This window comes from Lacerta agilis, chromosome 6 (assembly GCF_009819535.1).
Source record: "Lacerta agilis isolate rLacAgi1 chromosome 6, rLacAgi1.pri, whole genome shotgun sequence".
Classification (NCBI taxonomy): domain Eukaryota; kingdom Metazoa; phylum Chordata; class Lepidosauria; order Squamata; family Lacertidae; genus Lacerta; species Lacerta agilis.
The window spans coordinates 39,326,777-39,345,810 of record NC_046317.1 but is presented as its reverse complement, the minus strand read 5'-3'; the positions used below and the strand labels follow the sequence as shown (position 1 = coordinate 39,345,810).

At 38.6% G+C, this 19,034-nt stretch overlaps 1 protein-coding gene across 4 annotated transcripts in view; it reads right to left on the bottom strand.

The window, feature by feature from the left end:
• The window catches only part of GLIS1 (GLIS family zinc finger 1), a 178,857-nt gene that overhangs the window by 5,300 nt on the left and 154,523 nt on the right, over window positions 1–19,034 (bottom strand). For all 4 annotated transcript variants that reach the window (XM_033152089.1, XM_033152091.1, XM_033152088.1 and 1 more), the window contains 3 exons: window positions 18,073–18,223; window positions 7,343–7,521; window positions 1,345–1,512 (listed from right to left, as the gene is read on the bottom strand). In XM_033152089.1, the coding sequence (XP_033007980.1) occupies window positions 1,345–1,512; window positions 7,343–7,521; window positions 18,073–18,223 (498 nt within the window). The remainder of the gene's footprint in view (window positions 1–1,344; window positions 1,513–7,342; window positions 7,522–18,072; window positions 18,224–19,034) is intronic.

Below are 19,034 nucleotides of genomic sequence, written 5' to 3'. Positions count from 1 at the left end.
GCAAATATTTTGTGTATCTATGAAACAGGAACCTTTAGCCGCAATGTTAGCCGATCAAGCTGTAGAACTAGATCTAATCTAGCCATTAAATGAAACATGTAGTCACTGCGAATCGACAATTCTTCTGCATGCCTTCAAGTAATGTTTAACTGAAACAGGCATGTGATGTTAATACAGTGTTGTCATGCCATGTGTCTGATTCAACTAGATGATACTGGGAGACATGGGGATGGATAAGAGCCACACATTTCATGCAACACCTGACTCAGAGACTGAATTCTAGCTGTGCAGCTTCAGATAATTCAGTCTCTGAAAGAAGAGAATTAGGCAACCTTAATGCATACAGAAAAGCAGCATCCCACTTTCCTTATTTATAAAATATTAGTTGTTACAGATGTTTAATAATTTATTATAGGGGAGATGTTTGCTTTCCCCCTATAATAAATTATTGAGCAAGATTAATCCAGTACATTGGACTGGATGAATCCCCAACTGGAATTAAGATTGCCGGAAAAAATATCAACAACCTCAGATATGCTGATGATACTACCTTGATGGCAGAAAGTGAGGAAGAATTGAAGAACCTTTTAATGAGGGTGAAAGAAGAGAGCGCAAAATATGGTCTGAAGCTCAACATCAAAAAAACTAAGATCATGGCCACTGGTCCCATCACCTCCTGGCAAATAGAAGGGGAAGAAATGGAGGCAGTGAGAGATTTCACTTTCTTGGGTTCCATGATCACTGCAGATGGTGACAGCAGTCACGAAATCAGAAGACGCCTGCTTCTTGGGAGAAAAGCAACGACAAACCTAGACAGCATCTTAAAAAGCAAAGACATCACCTTGCCGACAAAAGTCCGTATAGTTAAAGCTATGGTTTTCCCAGTAGTAATGTACGGAAGTGAGAGCTGGACCATAAAGAAGGCTGATCGCCGTAGAATTGATGCTTTTGAATTATGGTGCTGGAGGAGACTCTTGAGAGTCCCGTGGACTGCAAGAAGATCAAACCTATCCATTCTCAAAGAAATCAGCCCTGAGTACTCACTAGAAGGACAGATCCTGAAGTTGAGGCTCCAGTACTTTGGCCACCTCATGAGAAGAGAAGACTCCCTGGAAAAGACCCTGATGTTGGGAAAGATGGAGGGCACAAGGAGAAGGGGACGACAGAGGATGAGATGGTTGGACGGTGTTCTCGAAGCTACTAACATGAGTTTGGCCAAACTGCGAGAGGCAGTGAAGGATAGGCGTGCCTGGCGTACTCTGGTCCATGGGGTCACGAAGAGTCGGACACGACTGAACGACTGAACAACAACAACAACAATCCAGTACAGCCCAGATCAGTTACCTGTTGAAGCTATAGGTGCACTGAGGATGTGATAGCCATTTTGTCGCAGAGGGTTAAAGCAATGGGAGTCCCCTGACATCGCATCACTGTTGACAGATGAGTCCATTGCTCGGTAACAGTCCTCATAGTGGAAACAGTTTTGTATAGAATGAAAGCTGCCTTGATAACCTGCAAATAGATATTGTGCAGACACTTTTAGTACTAGAAGTATGCATTTGGTTTCATTTATGAAATTTTGTTTCATGGCGGTATTCTCCATTGTAGTTTGACATCAATCTTTAAACTTTTAATTTTAGCAGTATTGTGGAGTTTATTTTCTAGGCTTATTGTCTGAGCAGAGAGACTGTCCTAACGCTTGCTCCTGCACACTCCTAGAACAGATTTATGGGGCGTGTGGGGAGAGTAGTGGGGGGGGGAGTTCTGTTGTGCAGCTAGAGGTCTTTCACTTGCAGGGTAACTTCAGTGGATTAATAATAATAGTATTATGTCCATGGAGCAGCTCACTGCCACAGGCACCCCCTGCCAACTAGTTAACGGGGGGGCACTGTGGGCAACTCCACGACCCCCTCCCCACCCCACCCCCGGAAAATGGAGTCAGGCCTAGCACAAGGTATTTCCAATCACACATGACAGGGAGTCAGAATGAAAGCTGCCTTGATAAAATTAGATTCTAAATTAGGTATATCCTCTTTGGCATTGGGTAGGGAGTGTCTGGCTGAGAGATTCAAAGAGCTCTTATGCCAGGCTGATCAGCTATCTCACTCTTGAGACTTCAAGGACAGTACCTTATTGATGTTGAAAGTTATCCTCATTTCTATATTTATGAACTATGAAGTCCTCTGCACACACCTTCTAAGATGACTGTATACTTTAGAGATGGGCAGTGAATCAGTGAGACACTTGGATCCCACTGAGCCATTCCTTCAACTCCAATGAGCACTTTGTATGCATTGCTAAGGGAAAAGCTGAACATTTTCCAGCCTGCCCGGTAGAGACATCTACCAGAAACGATGACATGTCATCTCTCTTTCCCCACGTTTCTCTCCAAATTAAGCATGACATACTGCTGAATGTATGTTTCCCCAGCAATACGAAAAACCATTTTGGGAAGTGGTAAATTTAAGTGGAGAAATGGGGGCTGTATAGGGGGTTGCTTAACCCATCCTCCTCGTCATGTTTCCCCCGCTCAAAATAGCATTCTTTAAGCAGTTTGATTATCTTCCCATGATCTCCACATCTATAGGAAAGGTATATGATCTGTCAAGGGTTCAAATAAAAGCATGACATCCATACAGGTTTTTTTCTGTTTGATGGGGGAGGTGGGGGGGGGAGTAAATTTAGCTCATGCTTCCTCTCCCAAATAACTGAACTGCAGAATTCATTTTGAAAGGGCTCCATAGTTCAAGATAGGTGATGGCAGCACGGCAATTACAACATTCAGTGCAAACAATTCCTCTGCACCAAGTCCTTTGCCAGTCTGCTAGATCTTTAAAAATACATGGCAACAGGGAAAACACTGGAATACAACCACTATGATTCTCTACAATAACTGTCTGACCATATGTGTCTTATCCAATCATGGAGGGCCTTGTGATCAAATTATGGTCTCTCCTAATAAAGGAGGAGATTCTCACTAATACCTTCTCTCCCTGTTGCACCCCCACAGATCTGCTGGGGGGTGTGGGGACCCTTGAGGGCAGCATGGGAAGTGGCACAGGAGGGACCTGTTAAAATTGCCTCCCTACTTTTGTTAGCAGGTGCTAAGGGGATCAAAATGTTAATTCTAAGAGAAAATGGCTAGAATTGCAGTACCTTAGTTTGCAGTTCTGCGCAGTGACTGACAATACAGCCGATTTAATCAGAAACACCGGTTTAACTGCATTTCCATTCCAGATAAAAAGTAGCATACTGTGATGAGTATCATTCAACTTGGCTTGTTGAATGCTCAAGTAATTACAAAATAATTACAGTACTTAGATTACACTGTTGCTGCACTTCAGTCTCCCACTGTCATCCCCCCCCCCCCCGGTAACCACCCTACTTTGCAAACAGTTACCCGGCTGATATTTCAATTTGGACATTCTGTCAAATATGTCATAGATATTCTTTATGTTACTCATCATTTCACTGTTAGATTACTCTTGTTATTTTCAGGCAAAGAAGGGGAAACATTTATATTGTTGTGGGTTTTTAAAAGCATTTTTGTTCTTAAGCTCTTACAGATTTGTTGGTCCTTCATGCCAAAGTGTCTTTCAAGATCTAACAGAGAGTAACAGCAGGAGCTTAAAACAAGGTTCAAATCCCATAACGATAGTGCAATTAACAACCACATGTGGTTTAGTACTGCAATCTAAACATGGAGCTTTTAAAAGGATTTCCAAATTCTTAAGGGGCTAAAATATGAACCATTCCATGGGACTGTATAAAATTGGTCTTTCTCCACCTCCCATCTTTTTATTTTTGTAAGTTTCATAAAGTAACATTTCTATTTGTGTTAAGCGAAGTCCTGGCAGCAGCAGCAGCAGCAGAGTTGACATCCCCCCGCACCCCAAACGATTTCAGCATTCCTTCAGTTTGTCAGATTTAAATCAAATCTGTGGCAGCTAATTTCCAATGAAGAATTTCCCAAACACCCTGTCGGTTTAAATGATCACTGTTAAATGTTTTATGTGGAATAAAATGTAGAAGTATAACAGTTAATAAAGGAATCAACTGTGTTCCAAACATAACATTCAGTTACAATTTTGCTTTGAATGTGACACAGAAAAGCTGTAGTTAACCACATCACAAAGTATGCTCGTTGCCTCTATTTCCCTCAAGCCACAACCCAAAAATCTAAAGCACTTTTTAAACGAATGATGTAATGAGGAAATTATTGGAATATGCCTATTAAATGCCAATTCGTTCATGTCATTCCACTTAAATGTATGAGCACAAATAAGTCAAACTCGTCAAATTACATAAAATCTCTATGAAAAGACATCATGTAAGATATATAAATAGCTGTGCTATTTCATTTGGTTGCCAAATTCCTTCAACGCATAACAATTTCCATCTGATCCTACTTTAGCTGAAGTCAAAAATTCTGCTGGGTTTTTGTTTTCATCCATTGTCCATGCATTCTCATCCATAATGCGTCCAAATAGGATTTCTTTGAGACTTCTATTACCCAGAGGAAGGAGAAGTATAAATATGCCTTTTACTCTCATGACCAAAGATTTTACATTTGGTTGACAGTTGTTATATTTTCATTTTTAGAGTTAAAAAAAAATTGAGCACATGCTACTACTTGTACTAATTTAAAACACTCATTCTAAGAAAATAACTTATTTTTAAGGATATTAATGACATTTACTTGGCCTGAAATTAATATAATATTTTGGTGTTTGGCTAAAATGATTGCTTTTTAAAACCTCTATGACACAGAACAATTAAAAGGAAAACTTCCCTCCAACAGGATGTGTGATTTTCTTATAAACTTATTACAATAGTTCAACAGTTATTCTGTATGTTTGTTTCTGCTTTACTATTGAGCAGCTGAACATTCCCCTTGTGGTTTCATAGTTACTTAGCTTATTACTGTAATGTGGTTATATGTTATTATCAGCTATCATAAATCAGCTATTGTGCTTCAGTGGCATTAATATTTTTAAATTTAATAACCTGTTCAGCTTCTGATCAAGTCAGCTTTTATGTAGGGACAAATAATGTACAGTGGTACCCCGCTAGACGAATGCCTCGCTAGACGAAAAACTCGCTAGACGAAAGGCATTCGCTAGCGAAAAGCTGTCTCGCAAGACGAATTTTTCAATGGACTTGCCTTGCAAGACGAAAAAATTTCCGATTCCCCCCCCCGTCAAACCGCTGTTCCCCCGTTGGTGCTTCGCAAGACGAAAAATTCGCTATACGACAGCACTTTTGTTGTCCACTGGAACCTTAATTGATTATGCTGCTTATGAAAGATTTGCTATGTCCATTTTCGCAAGGAAAAAATTGTTCTGCTTGTCATGCTTGCATGCAACAAGAACATGCAAAAATCAATTAAAAACATGAAAGATATGCAAGATTTAAAAAAAAATGAGAAAGGGTCTGGAAGTCTCCAATTTGAATCCATTTTGTATCGCAAATTGTATTATTTGGATTCTGGACTGGATAAATGACCGAACTCCTATGGAACATGTTTCACATGAGAATTGGACACTGTCCATAAAATATTATAGGGAAAATAACAACTGTAGGATTGGGTTGGTAAAGAACAGTGTTTTATTGTGCATTTTAATGATGGATTGATTTTATAATTGCTTAGAAGCCATTTTGACATATCTGATCCCAAAACTAAAGCATTTGCGATTAATATAAAAGATTATTTAGCTCATGCCCATCACCCTTAGAACCAGTGCTTGACAAGTTAAATACAATGTGCATACTGGCTTTGAAATCTGCCACTCAAACTATTTAAGGTTTAAAGATTTTGTGAGTCAGAACACCACGTTAACATATTCTGAGATTAAATAGACTGAAGACTAAATAGAAAAATCCAACTTGAATACTTGTAGATGAGATCATTTCTGTAGGAATATCTTAGTATGCATCAGCAAATATGAGATTTAATGGAGTTTTGAGTAATTAATTATTGAGAACAGCAGTCATACACATTCAAAAATCTATAAACTAAAATTGACGTATGACACAGAATCAGAACACATTAAAGAATACAGGGCTTATTTGCCCAAGAATATAGGTAAAAAATACCCCAATGGATGTCTGATAAAAATTATGGAACAGTGCACATACATTTTCTTTAAACATGGCCCATAAGGAACAGCTGCTATAAAATTATGTCATTATGTAATGTATAGATAGTACATTACTCCTAGTTTCAAGACTTGTGGATTTTGGCTTAATCTACTCTAGATGTTTATGTTTATCCTTTGTTGATGATAAACTGTTAATGTTTACTGTCATTTTTGATTTGATACTGTCATTTGCTGATGCTTGTTGACTGGTTTGTTGCCTTGTTTGAGCCTCAGGAAATTTCTGCAGTTAACTGAGCTTGAGCCTTATACATCTTGTGTAAGACTGCATAACTGCTAGGAGCCCTGCTTGTACCCAAATCAAATGGCCAACGGTGGAGACAGGTATATAATTGGAAATGGGCTCAGATGGAGTGGGGATTTCCCTTGTGCATTGCTCTTTTGTGCTACCTTATACACAGGACATACCCTTTCCCAAAGGCTAGGCAGCTGTCACCTGTAGCACTAAGGCCAACAAACATAAAAACATTTCACATTGGATGTCCACATTTTCAAAAGAGCTCTGTCTTGTTGAAAGCACACCTTCAATTGAAATACAGCACTAAACAGAACACACTACCACAGTTTCCACATCTGTATTTAAGCTCCTACTTCATTTGTACACTTCAAAATCTATACAAAGCACTTGGTTTACACTGCATTAGCTTGTCAAGGGTGGCTGCTTCTACCAGTCATAAATAGTTATCATTGATCACAGATTACAGCCCATTATGCCACTGTTAATTATAGCGTTCCTCTTTCATACTGCAGAAGATGAAGTGCTTTCAATACAGAATAAATGGGTGCAGTTGCCATTTGCTGCCTTAATATAAGTAAGCACTGTAACCAATCAAACAATGCAGAGCTTCAATGGAAATATTAGCAGACCTTCCAGACATAACTAAATATTATGAGGAACATTTAGCTGTTGACAAGAATAGCAGCCTCAAATAGTTTTCCCTTCTCATCTATAATGGGTTGTACAACTGACTGTACTAATGTCACCATACTGAACATGTTCCTACTATTTCTATTCCACTTCGCAGCATAAGGCATAGCACCATGATGTCAGGACAAGCAGCACAGTGCACTATACCCTTTTTGGTCAGCTCTTAAAACGAATCTGCACACACATTTGGCATTTCTTGTACGCACTGTGCATCAACACACGCACACACATATGCATGAACATAGTATAGAATTACCTTGTGGTCCCTGCTGTGCAGACTGGTTTTGAAATTGCGTATATGTTTTATTTGCTGAGAAGTGCTGCCCACTTGGAGATTGGCTGTGTGATGATGGGGAGCTGTGTTTCGGAAGTAGGGGAGGAGCAACTATGGTTTTCAATGGACTAACGAGAGGAGGATGAATATTTGGAACAATCCTAGAACAAGAAGGAAGAGTGAGAGAGATGATATACTTGATCCCATATCATTGAGTGCATGAAACACTTGGGCAAGTGTAGCTTTAGTGTGTGTGCGTGAGTGAATTTTACTTACAATTCATGTAAGTTAAAAGTACAGTATTAATAACTACAAATCTGTCTGTGAGACATGGCAGCAACAATAAAAATAGCTTAACAGAAATATACTTTTAAAAACGAAGGTGGAATCTACACACATATTTTAAAAAGCTGTGAAAATGCTTTTTAAAAAAAGTTTTGAAAAATATATTGAATTAGCAATAGCTCACCATCGCCATCAAGTGTCACATTTGTATATTGCACTTTACAACACACTTAAAATGTTTTGTTTGCAGCTGTATAGCTGAGTCCCAAATCTCTAATCACTTGCAAAAGTTTTACTGACAAGAGTTACAGACTACATTGCATCTACTTCTCATAGCATAGGAGCACTTCATCCTTTTAGAATGCATTGAGCTTTTAATTGATCAAAAATGCCTGAGCTGGTTTGTTTTCCAGTTGCAAGAGCTGAGCTTCCTTCCTTGCACACAACCCCAGTATTATTATTTGTCCCACCACTGGCCCAAAAGCAACTTATTAAAAACTTAAAAAGGCTGAGGGCTGCTTCCTATTGATGCATTTACTACAAAAGATAATCATGCAGGTAACAAGTATTACACAGTCATGTTTGAAATAAAGCAGGTGTGCTTATTAATTCATGAGCAAATTCATTGAAGGGTACCTGTCTCCTCTGCTGAGCTTTCAAGCACATTGCCAAACATAGGAAAGCAGCAAGGCAGAGGGGTGACCACATACAATCCAATCAGAAGCCACAGTGAAGCTAGCCCTGGCTTGGATTGTTGTAGAAAATCACAGTAGTCAGCAAGAATGTGTGAAGATTTGAAGAGTCCAGAGATTTGCATAATGAATGAAGGTTCTAACTGAGAACCCTATCACCATTCATTATCCTGTAAAGAGTCCTAACAATGTGAAAATTTATGACACAGATGCCTTAGGCATCCCCATGTACCTCAGGGTGGAGACAACTGGCAAAAGAACTTGTGGAAAGTACTTTTGATCGTGTTTCAGTTAGCTACTTTAAACCATAGGGCAAAATCCACCATGCAATCCATGCTCTGTTGAAAACCTTATTCATTTTGTTAGGAATTGTGTGTGAAAGAGTAGCATTTAAGTGAAATCCTTCCCAGAATTTGTCTGGTTTGAATGGCACTGGCAGAGCAGAAGAGTGAGGCATCTGTGTTAGATTTATATAAGCAATGTGTAAACCAAGAATAATATGTTACACGTTTTGCCAGCCATATGGATCCAAGTACAGTATGGCATTTATTCTACAGATTATGTGTTTTCTTTGCTTCCGTCCTTGTAGATCATGAGGTCAAACTCACGGGCAGATCGGCTGCCTAATTATTTGATATTGTAGTGTTGTCTCATATACCTTTGGCAGGGAAAGTTACCCCTGATTCCACTCAGGTGTTCTGATAATTTAAAGGCTTTCAGTGTTCTATGCAGGGACTCACTATAGCACAGAGATGTGTGAGTGTATGCAATACTTCATTAAGGGTGTTCCACCCAAAATTTAGGTAGGAGACACCTCCACCTTGACCTTCTGTGCCTGACATAGTATGCTCTGAAGTGGAAAAAGAAAGGTATTGTAGTGGATACATTTGGAATTCTTTGGAGCATTCTACAAATGAATATTAAAAGACCATACAGTACACAAATTATTCAGCTGCAAACTCAGGTTTTCTAATACTATACAGCAGGGAACACCACCAGACAATCCTAACTCTGATTATGGTAACTGTACAATGTGTCTGACACATTTAGGTGTACCTGTAAAAATATTTTAGGTGTTCCATACACTGAAAGATTGTAAGAACCCTGATCCAGATGTAGCCATGGACAATAAATCCATATGAGATACAGTACAACAAATCAAGTGAAATACCGGTAACTGACGGTGCTGGATATGAATCACCACCAACATTAAACAGCACACTGTATCAGTCCAATATACCTTGGATAAGCACTGTCATGTAGATGAGGGGACACATTTGTATCAGCAAGGTGTGTGGATGCCTAGAGCAGGATGTGTGAAATGGCAATGGTCATCCAGTTTACAGCACAATCCTATGCATATCTAATCAGAAGTAGGCTGGCTGCACTGAGTTGGAACACAGTATGCCTCTAATACCAACATAAGTGGGAAAGCATATATTGCTTCAATTTTCCCATAGGCATTGGGTTGTCCAGTTTGAAGAGAGGATGAGGAATCAGATTGTCTGATCCAGCAAGGCTCTTCTTGCATCTTTTGGAAGGTAGGTATATACAAGCTTTATACATCTTCTGATGATAACTGGTCTGACCCAACTTCTCAAAGTCATCTTCAGCCATTCCTAGCTTTAAAAAACAAGAATTTGTTTTTGAAATGGTTTCATTGTTTTCATTTTTGTAAAAGACTCCTGGCTGAAACCCTGGAGTGCTTCTTCCTGTCATTGTTGGCTGTACTGAGCTAGGTAGGCCAATGGTCTGGCTCGCTTTAAGGCAGTTTCCTATGTTCCAATGTCCTGCATTGAGAAGAGGCAGTGTACGTATTTTGTCATAAATAATGTCTCAGATTATATTTTACTTTTAAAATCTTCCCAGTATTTGGGTTTACAGAATAAACTATTCCAAAGCCATTAAAGACTAAAATGACAAAAAGGTAAGCCTTTTCTCGCTCTAAAAAGGTAAAGGTAAAGGAACCCTGACAGTTAAGTCCAGTCACAGACGACTCTGGGGTTGCAGTGCTCATCTCGCTTTACAGTCAGCTAATCTTATTTACAGTGATACCTCGGGTTAAGAACTTAATTCGTTTCGGAGGTCCGTTCTTAATCTGAAACTGTTCTTAACCTGAGGTACCACTTTAGTTAATGGGGCCTCCCACTGCCCCCGCACGATTTCTGTTCTCATCCTGAAGCAAAGTTCTTAACCCGAGGTACTATTTCTGGGTTAGCGGAGTCTGTAACCTGAAGCGTCTGTAACCCGAGGTACCACTGTAATGTATTCCTGACAACAGAAAATACAGTACAGCATGTGTAATTGGTAACTAAGAGAATATAAAACTGAAACTCAAGAGAAATCCACTTCTCTTTTACTTATACTTGGAGTAAAATACGACCACAACAGAGACAGGGATGTTTCCAATATGAACACAGCCTCACTTTGTTGTTGTTTTGGAAGAAAAGCTTTGACTGTCAAATTCCTCTGCTAAACAATGGATCCCAATATTTCTTCCATCCATCTCAGCAGGAAGAAGATCAGATCCAGAGTTCAGTCCATCTGTACTTTATCTCAAATAAATTCCAATATGTTTTGTGATGTGGTGCTTGTCTGTACTTCAAACCATTTATCAAGTACTGTCAAATAGCATATAATAAATGTTGACATGGAGGGTGATTATTCATTGAATGCTAACACAAAGAAAGGCAAAAGTATAGTAAAACCTCAGAGACTAAGGGCCGATTCATACATTATAACCTACCATTTGCTGGCATGTCAGCCACTCACATCAGTGGTCTACATGACAGTATAAACAGTGAGAGGTGGACAAGAAGGTGCCACATTAATTTTGTGTGTGTGTGAGAGAGAGAAAGTTTAGGGTAAATGTCAGAAATTTGCTGAATGTTTATGTTTAACTGTTATACCTAAGATTTTAGGATGCCAAAGGGAAATATCAGAATTCGTAAAAAACTAAAGACCATTTTTTGATAACCAGCCAAGAGGAAACTTTAAGGACTCTTTTACATAACTACTCCTCTTGGTATAAGCATCAGTTAATTGGTTTGTGCCTCAAATTTGTTTATGCAGTCATGAAGTATAGGCAAGATTGAATGAAGCAGAATGGAATTCAGGGGGAAAATCAAGAACTCTTTTCTTGACTTGAATGTTACTGACATAGTTGTCCATAAGAAATTGTAAGCACTGCAATATGGTATTTTCCCAGAGTTCACAATTCAGAACTAACTGGTGTGATCTACAATTGTCCTAAATTACTGTGCAAGGAGGTGTGGCTAAAGCATGATAGGATTCCTTGATTATGTAAACAAGCACCATACCAAATTGTTAGTTCAGGGTAGGAGCCATAAATTAGACACCTCAGGACGTATATTTTCCATGATTGTGTAAACAAGCTTTAAGTAAAATAATACTATACCAGTAAACTATAACAAATAAACACAAAATGCCTCATTTATAAAAACTGCACTCTAATCACTCAAATTATAAAAACCCCTCTTAAGTCAGTTACAGGATCAAAAGACCAAAGCAAAATGAAAAGAAAGAGAAAAGGTTAACATTGATTTTCATCTCTTCCAATAATATTAAAAATGATGTGCAAAGCTCTACTAATCTAGTTTCTGGATGATGCCCAGTTTCTTGCCACGTGTTTCTTTTCTAGGCCCTACCCTCAGGGAATTTCTGTCAACACAAGCTCAGGAAATAGTTAAACCATTCAGTTTTTAGGGGGGGAAACCCTCTATCTGAAGTTTGGTGAACTTTGCTACTAATCAGTCCCAGGTGCCTTTGCCTTATTTTACAGAATATGCAGGGTTCCTTCAACAGCACAATACTAAATCAGTCATTGTAGTTTACTCTCCCAAAGAACTGTTCTATTTTATAGTTTTACATTAATGTGTAAGCATGCAGCAATAAGCTCTTGGATACTTGTATGCTCTACTACATTATATTGGAACTCAACAGAAACTCAGCAATATGCTTCTATCCTCTTAGTGAACAATGACTGCTCGGCTCAAGGGCTAGCAAAGGAAGCAATCACTACCAAGATCAGAATAACCATGAATTCTTCTTTCGTTCAAATTCAACAGGATCTTTTTGACTCCCATGTAGTTTAGCACAGATACACCGGCCACTTGAATTTGCAACAAAACAAATTGGTCACAATGCACAGAATATCAACATGGATTGACATGTAGAAGTTAACCAAGTTTGAAATAAAACTCAAAACTAGTCTGACAAGTTTACCTTTTGAAGGGGGGGGGCAAAGGTTATCAAGTGGAAGGAGGAACAAGCAGTTCTACATCTTTCACACATGAATGCAACTTTAAAGAAGCTGCTGGATGCTACCAAAATTATACTTTTCAACAGCTTCCTTTTACTTTATTATTACAAAAAGTCGGACACTTCAGTTTTAGCAATATTGAATGTTGTCAATATTTCTTGCCAGAACTGCATGTTGTCTATAGGAAAAAACTCTGCACCAACAAAGCTCAATAAATATTTAACACTACACTAAATCAAATTTGTGTACCTAAAAGTAGTATATGTGTTTTTTCCACAAACCACTCTTACACCATCCACACAAACAAGAACCTTACAGTACAAAGCTGCTGCCAAACCTTTAGCAGAAGAATGCAGGTTAATATACCGTACTTAATAATCCTAATATTCAGTGGCTATCCCACATACAAGAGTGCAAAAATTCAAATGTCACTCACCAATTGAAAAATACCACAATTCTAGCCAAGATAACGTGGATATTTAACACAATTTTTTTGTCCCCTAGAAAAAAACAGTAGATTTGTCGTCCTTACTCGAATCACCTACATAAATTTGCTTTGCAGATGCTTTTTGAAACACACCCACTCTTTGGCAATGACATGCTATGACCTAGAATATCTGGATTGATATGCTAAAAGTTGGTATGTGGTGGGTTCCTTCCTTGCTAAAGATGTCTATCTAGCCCCTTTCCAACTCTTGTTATTCTATGAAGAGTGTTCTATAAAAACAGTTCAACATATCTAGTCAAAATGAGCAAGTTGGGACAAGCATTGAGACCTGTGGGAGACATAACAGTTTGTGGACACAAGATATACTTACTAGTACATACACACCACATTCTACACCACACATATAGCTGTGAACTTTTTTTTTTTTACTGCAGACAACTCTTAAGGTGCAGTGTTGTTTTTCCATCTTCAGGCTGCCACAAATCAAATTTTACTATCTTCACAACTGGTGAAATTAAACAGAGCTTGTCATTATTTATGGTGAGTGTTGTAACTAATGCTAAAATAACACTTCACTACCTGAAACTTTAAAAAAACTGGATCATGACAAGGTCCACTTTCTATATGCCAAAATATTTCTAAATCAAACACTTCTCCTTTAATTAATATTAATATAAATTAGTATAAAATTACTTGATCCAGCATTCTGTACACTTCACACACTTCTTTATTGAAGAGAAAAAAATATTATACATCTCATATGTAGCCAGGGTAAATATATTTGGTAATGAAGTCAGATTTTGTTAGAACATTTTCAAGTAAATTAAATAATTTTTGTCAAACTATTTAAATGTCTTAGCAAACCATTTGGGAAAACTGAGAGCTGCACTTGTTATTGACTTTGGCAAAGAATGGTATAACAAGGGCTTTTTTTGTTTTAAAAAGGTTCTAAATCAAAATCTTAGTCTTTCTGTCAAACGTGAGTAGACTTCTTGTGCTCTGCTTCTTGTAGCTTTTGGCTTCTCCCATATTTGATGACTCAATCATTACGGTTTTTTGATAGCAATCATTTTGGTCTGTCCCAAAGACTTAAACCCAGGAATCCAACCTTGTCATCACATTGGTTCACAGTGTAGAAATTCTGTGCATGTACGGTACTTAAACATGGAGGCTGAGATAGGTGATGAATGAGGCAAAACATTGCAGGCTTGCCAGAAGTGTATAGCAGCTTGCATAAAAAAGGATAGTGATGGGTTTTTATTTAATTTGTGCCATATACATTTTTATCTGAGGGAACGCAGGTGCACTACAGCAAGGCTGGGGAACTTGTGCCCTCCATATGTTGCACTCCAACTCCCATCACCCGCAATTGTCATGGCAAATGGTAAAGGAGAATAGGAGTTGCAGTCCAGCAAGATATGGAGAGCCACATGTTCCCCATCCCTTCGCTACAATTAACTGACAAAGGTGCAAAATTTCAGTAGCCAAACTGCACTGAATGTGTATTCTTTTGTTGGTAAGCCAACAAACAAGACCAATTGTGTGTGCACCATATATTTAAAGCACCCCCCCCCCAAGAATCCTGGGAGCTGCAGTTTATCCCTCACAGAGCTACACTTCCCAGCATCAGATAACTATATGACTGTTAGAAAACAATTGAAGGCAGCCCTGTATAGGGAAGATTTTAATGTTTGATGTTTCATTGTGTTTTTATATTTTGCTGGAAGCTGCCCAGAGTGCCTAGGGCAACCCAGTCAGATGGCTGGCATATAAATATAAATATAAATATAAATATAAATATAAATATAAATATAGTAGTAGTAGTAGTAGTAGTTATCCTTAACAAACGATGGATTCCAAGGTCCTTGAGGGAGGGAATTGCACCTTAAATGTATGGTGTATATGTAGTCCAAAAATAAATAGGGTCCTTAAGTACATATGAGTAGTCACATATTGAGTCCAATTCAAGTCTAATTTGATTTTCCACAATAATATAGCTCACAATGTATTAGAGGTATTATTTAGATTTGAAACCCTGCAATTAAACTAAAGGCTATTAAAAAATAAAATGTATATTTTAGTACATTTGCTGAAAAAAATATTTAACACTGCAATTACTTTGCTGTTTTAATGCTAGTCAAAATATACCACCAACAATCAAATCACCATATGACAAAATTAGGTAACCCTGTTTTAAAATAAGCATGTAAACATACTATGCTGAAATTTCATAGTTAGTTTTCAGAAGTTTGCATCATAGCTAGAGCCTTTTCATTATTTTAGGTTTCAATCCTATACACATTTACCTGGGAGTAAGTTCCATTGAACATAGTGGAGTTTACTTCTAAGTAGATGCACAAAGACTTGTGCTATTATGCTTGTATAAGGTTAAAGATAGGCTGCAATCCTAAACAGACTTTGGTGTGACTTACTTAAGAATAAACATGGGTAAGATGTGACTGTTCATAATACTGTTTGCTTTGCTTAAGTACCCAAACATTGGAATGTAATAGATTAGTATGCTCTTCCATGACATGGCTAGTAAAAAAAAACCTTTTAAATCTAGTTGTGACGAAAGCCAGTAAATACCAATACAGGCATCCCCAACCTTCGGCCCTCCAGATGTTTTGGACTACATTTCCCATCATCCCTGACCACTGGTCCTGTTAGCTAGGGATCATGGGAGTTATAGGCCAAAAATCTTGAGGGCCGCAGGTTGGGGATGGGGTGCCTGTACTAATATATTCCTGGCAACTGAAGCTTATAGTGGGACATTAAATAAAAACTTGAATCATTTGGCTAAGTTCATTCTACACAATAGGAACTGACTTAACCAAAATGGAGACTGCTTCAGTGGGAAGGAGTAAATCAGCAGTGCACAGCCAAGCAACAGATTGTGAAAAATGGTTTATCTGAAATAGGGCTGTTGAAAGTCCAAATCAATTCCTATGCGTGTGTGGGATACAGTCTGTCCCACAAGTACAGTTTTATTAGTTGTCCATTGTATCAAAAATATTTCATAAAGTGCAATTTATTTCACAATTTATTTATGTACAATTACTATCTTGTTTTTTAAATTAGAAATAAAAATAAAGGTGTATACAAGTATACACCTTCTGACTTCTGACTAAGCTTGTTCTCCCCAAGAAATCTATGATTTGCTACTCTACAAAGGTTTGCCTCTTGTTCTTGTTCATGAGCTTGAGTAGCAGTTTGGAGGCAAAAGGGTAACTAGGGGAATAATGGAGCAGTCTGAGGAACCACAGCTTCTCTGTTGTTTTTAATAAAGCATCCACAAAACTGACAGGTGTGAACTGCAAACAGAATCTCACACTTTTTAATTTACTTAAACAAAAGCAAAGATATAAGTAGGCAAGTTATTATAAGGGATGTTTCAAAAGAGCATAAAAGGTGGCTGGCTAATGGAGTTCCATTATACATCTGTTGGTTGAATGGGAAACATTTGTACCGTAATAGGAATTGAGTGGGAACCTTTAGCTCCTTTAAATATATTGAGATTTTTTTGGTCTGTTAATATACAGGATCTCTGGAAACTCAATTTCCACACTATCTAAAAAGGACAGATGCTGGTGAGCCCCGTAGCTATAACCATGACTGTGGGCCACATGTCATTATCTCTACATCCTATTTACCCTAAAAGTCTGGCCATCATTAAAAGCTAAACTCTCAACCTCTTCCCTTAAGTATAAATTTGAGCTAAAGCACTGCTACCTATAGTTTGTATCTGATGTCTCTGGAATTCAGTTTGAAGTTTATAAAACAATTCTACCACACTAAAGTATCACCATTCTCAGAAATGTCATTTAAAGTTTATATATGCTTATTTCTCACCAAAGAAGAAATTCATGTAATTCCCAAGATACATTCATGTATTCCTCACCATTGAGCAGATACCAAGTCATTAAGCCAATAATTCTCATATGGTAGAGAAGGCCATCCCTTAAAGTGATATGGGAGAACACAAGGTTCCAAGGAGTGATGGGATCCTGAGGCAGGTGACGGGACCGTCTCAAGAGATGCAGCCTGGCAGTGTATTCTCATAGATCCATATTAGATTTCTGGACATGATTGGAAGATCAAGTCCCCTCCCCCCCTCCCAATGATCTGGGAACAGAGTTGCTTGGTTCTTAAATTTATTAAATATAGGAAAGGGTCAGAGCAATCCTGTTCGATTCAGTGTGGTCCTGTTTGATCCCCATATGGGACAGCTGAATATTCCTGCATTGCAGGGGGTTGGACTAGATGACACTTGAGATCCATTCCAACTATGATTCTATGATCATTTTCTCTATTTCCAATTCAGGCCTTGGTGTATGTACCCAAAAAAGCATCACCTACTCATAAGGGCAAAGTACCAGCAGATTCAGGGTAAATAAGGTGTTTGCAGGGAGAGGACAAAGGGGAGAAATCCTCCAAAACATCCCAGTGAAAACCCAAAGCCAAGGAATGCTGACCGAGAGAGAGTAAACCCTGGAAACTGTGTGGAAGGGGGAGTGAAGGTGGGTGGCTGGAGAAGGAGGCCGAAGGGAGAAACACACAGATATAAAAAGGGTACAGAGGACAGTCTCATTGTCTGGACAGGCCATTTCCTGAGAAGCCATTTTAAAACGTTCCCAGGGTGGAAAGTCAGAACTGCACCTAGAAATCAGTGGAGATAATAAATATTCTAATGTGCACAAATATGTTCCCTCAAAAACCCACCTGGAGAAAGGAGCCTGCAAACAGCCCACCAAGAGGAGAGCATGCTCAGTGGGCACAGAATGCTGACAGACTGTTGTGGGGAGGGAGAATGGAATGGAGGGGCTGTAGCCCTGCAGAGAAAAACACTCCACACTGCTCTAATGTCAGTGGGGTGCTATTTCCACAATCCAAATATCTTTACCTGCAACTGGAGGCTGTATGCACACAACTGCATACACGCATCAACACACATTCATCTGTCAAACATTGGACTGCATTGAAAACAAATTCCTAGACAACATACCCTTCTCTGGTGCTTTCTATGGGTGATACATGATGGTGTGCACTGGTGAGGGCGGACTCAAGCATATGTTGTTTTGCAGATACTTCATGAGATGGTGGCAGGAGACCAGGTGATGGTCCATTGTGGTTAGTGCTGGAACCTGTGTACATGCCTAAGGAGGAAAGAGAAAAGTTGCCAGTGAAGAAGCTCAGCCCTGAAAAATGTAAACTTTTGTTTAACCTCTCCTTAGGGCAGATGTTTCAAAACAGATGTTGCCAGGCTAGGTCCCTGCCATGATTTGCTTTATCTAGAAACATGTGCACCTCTGCAATTGTCTTTGACAATGGTCCCTCCAGGGCTAGCTAATCAGTGTCAGGCAATGAACAGGAGCATTAAAACATCTTTTTACTACAGTATATTCATACTACTTTATTTTCTTAAGTAGTACTAGTATTGACATTCTCAGGTATAGGCTTTAAGATTTACATTCATAGGAGACATGAGAACATACCAAGCTGTAGAAACAAAAGGAAATGTAAATAAGCACACCTCACCCTGGAGCAGCTTTTCACATTTCTGAACAAACAAGCAAGGAAGCAAACAAACATAGAAATGAAACAAATTCAGATGCCATATGGTTGTATAAATGTATAACCATATAAACAACATTTTGTACAGCAATAACAACAAAGGCAGAAACATGAGGGGAGAAACCAAACCTGTAAGAAAGTCAGCATTCGTTGTGGAGACAGGAATGTATGCCATCTGAAAGTAGGATGAGGAAAGCTGGGCTCATGCCACAGTGGGTAAAAAAACAACAACCAATTCCTATTTTTATGTATGTTTATATGTAGCCTGAGTCTCTTCCTGAGATGCATCCCTTCAGCTCTTGCCAATTCCTAAGTAAGATGAGCTCTGAATTTTCCAGGCAGTTTCACACGGTCATGCGTATACCTGAGAAACATGCTGATAAACATTACTGT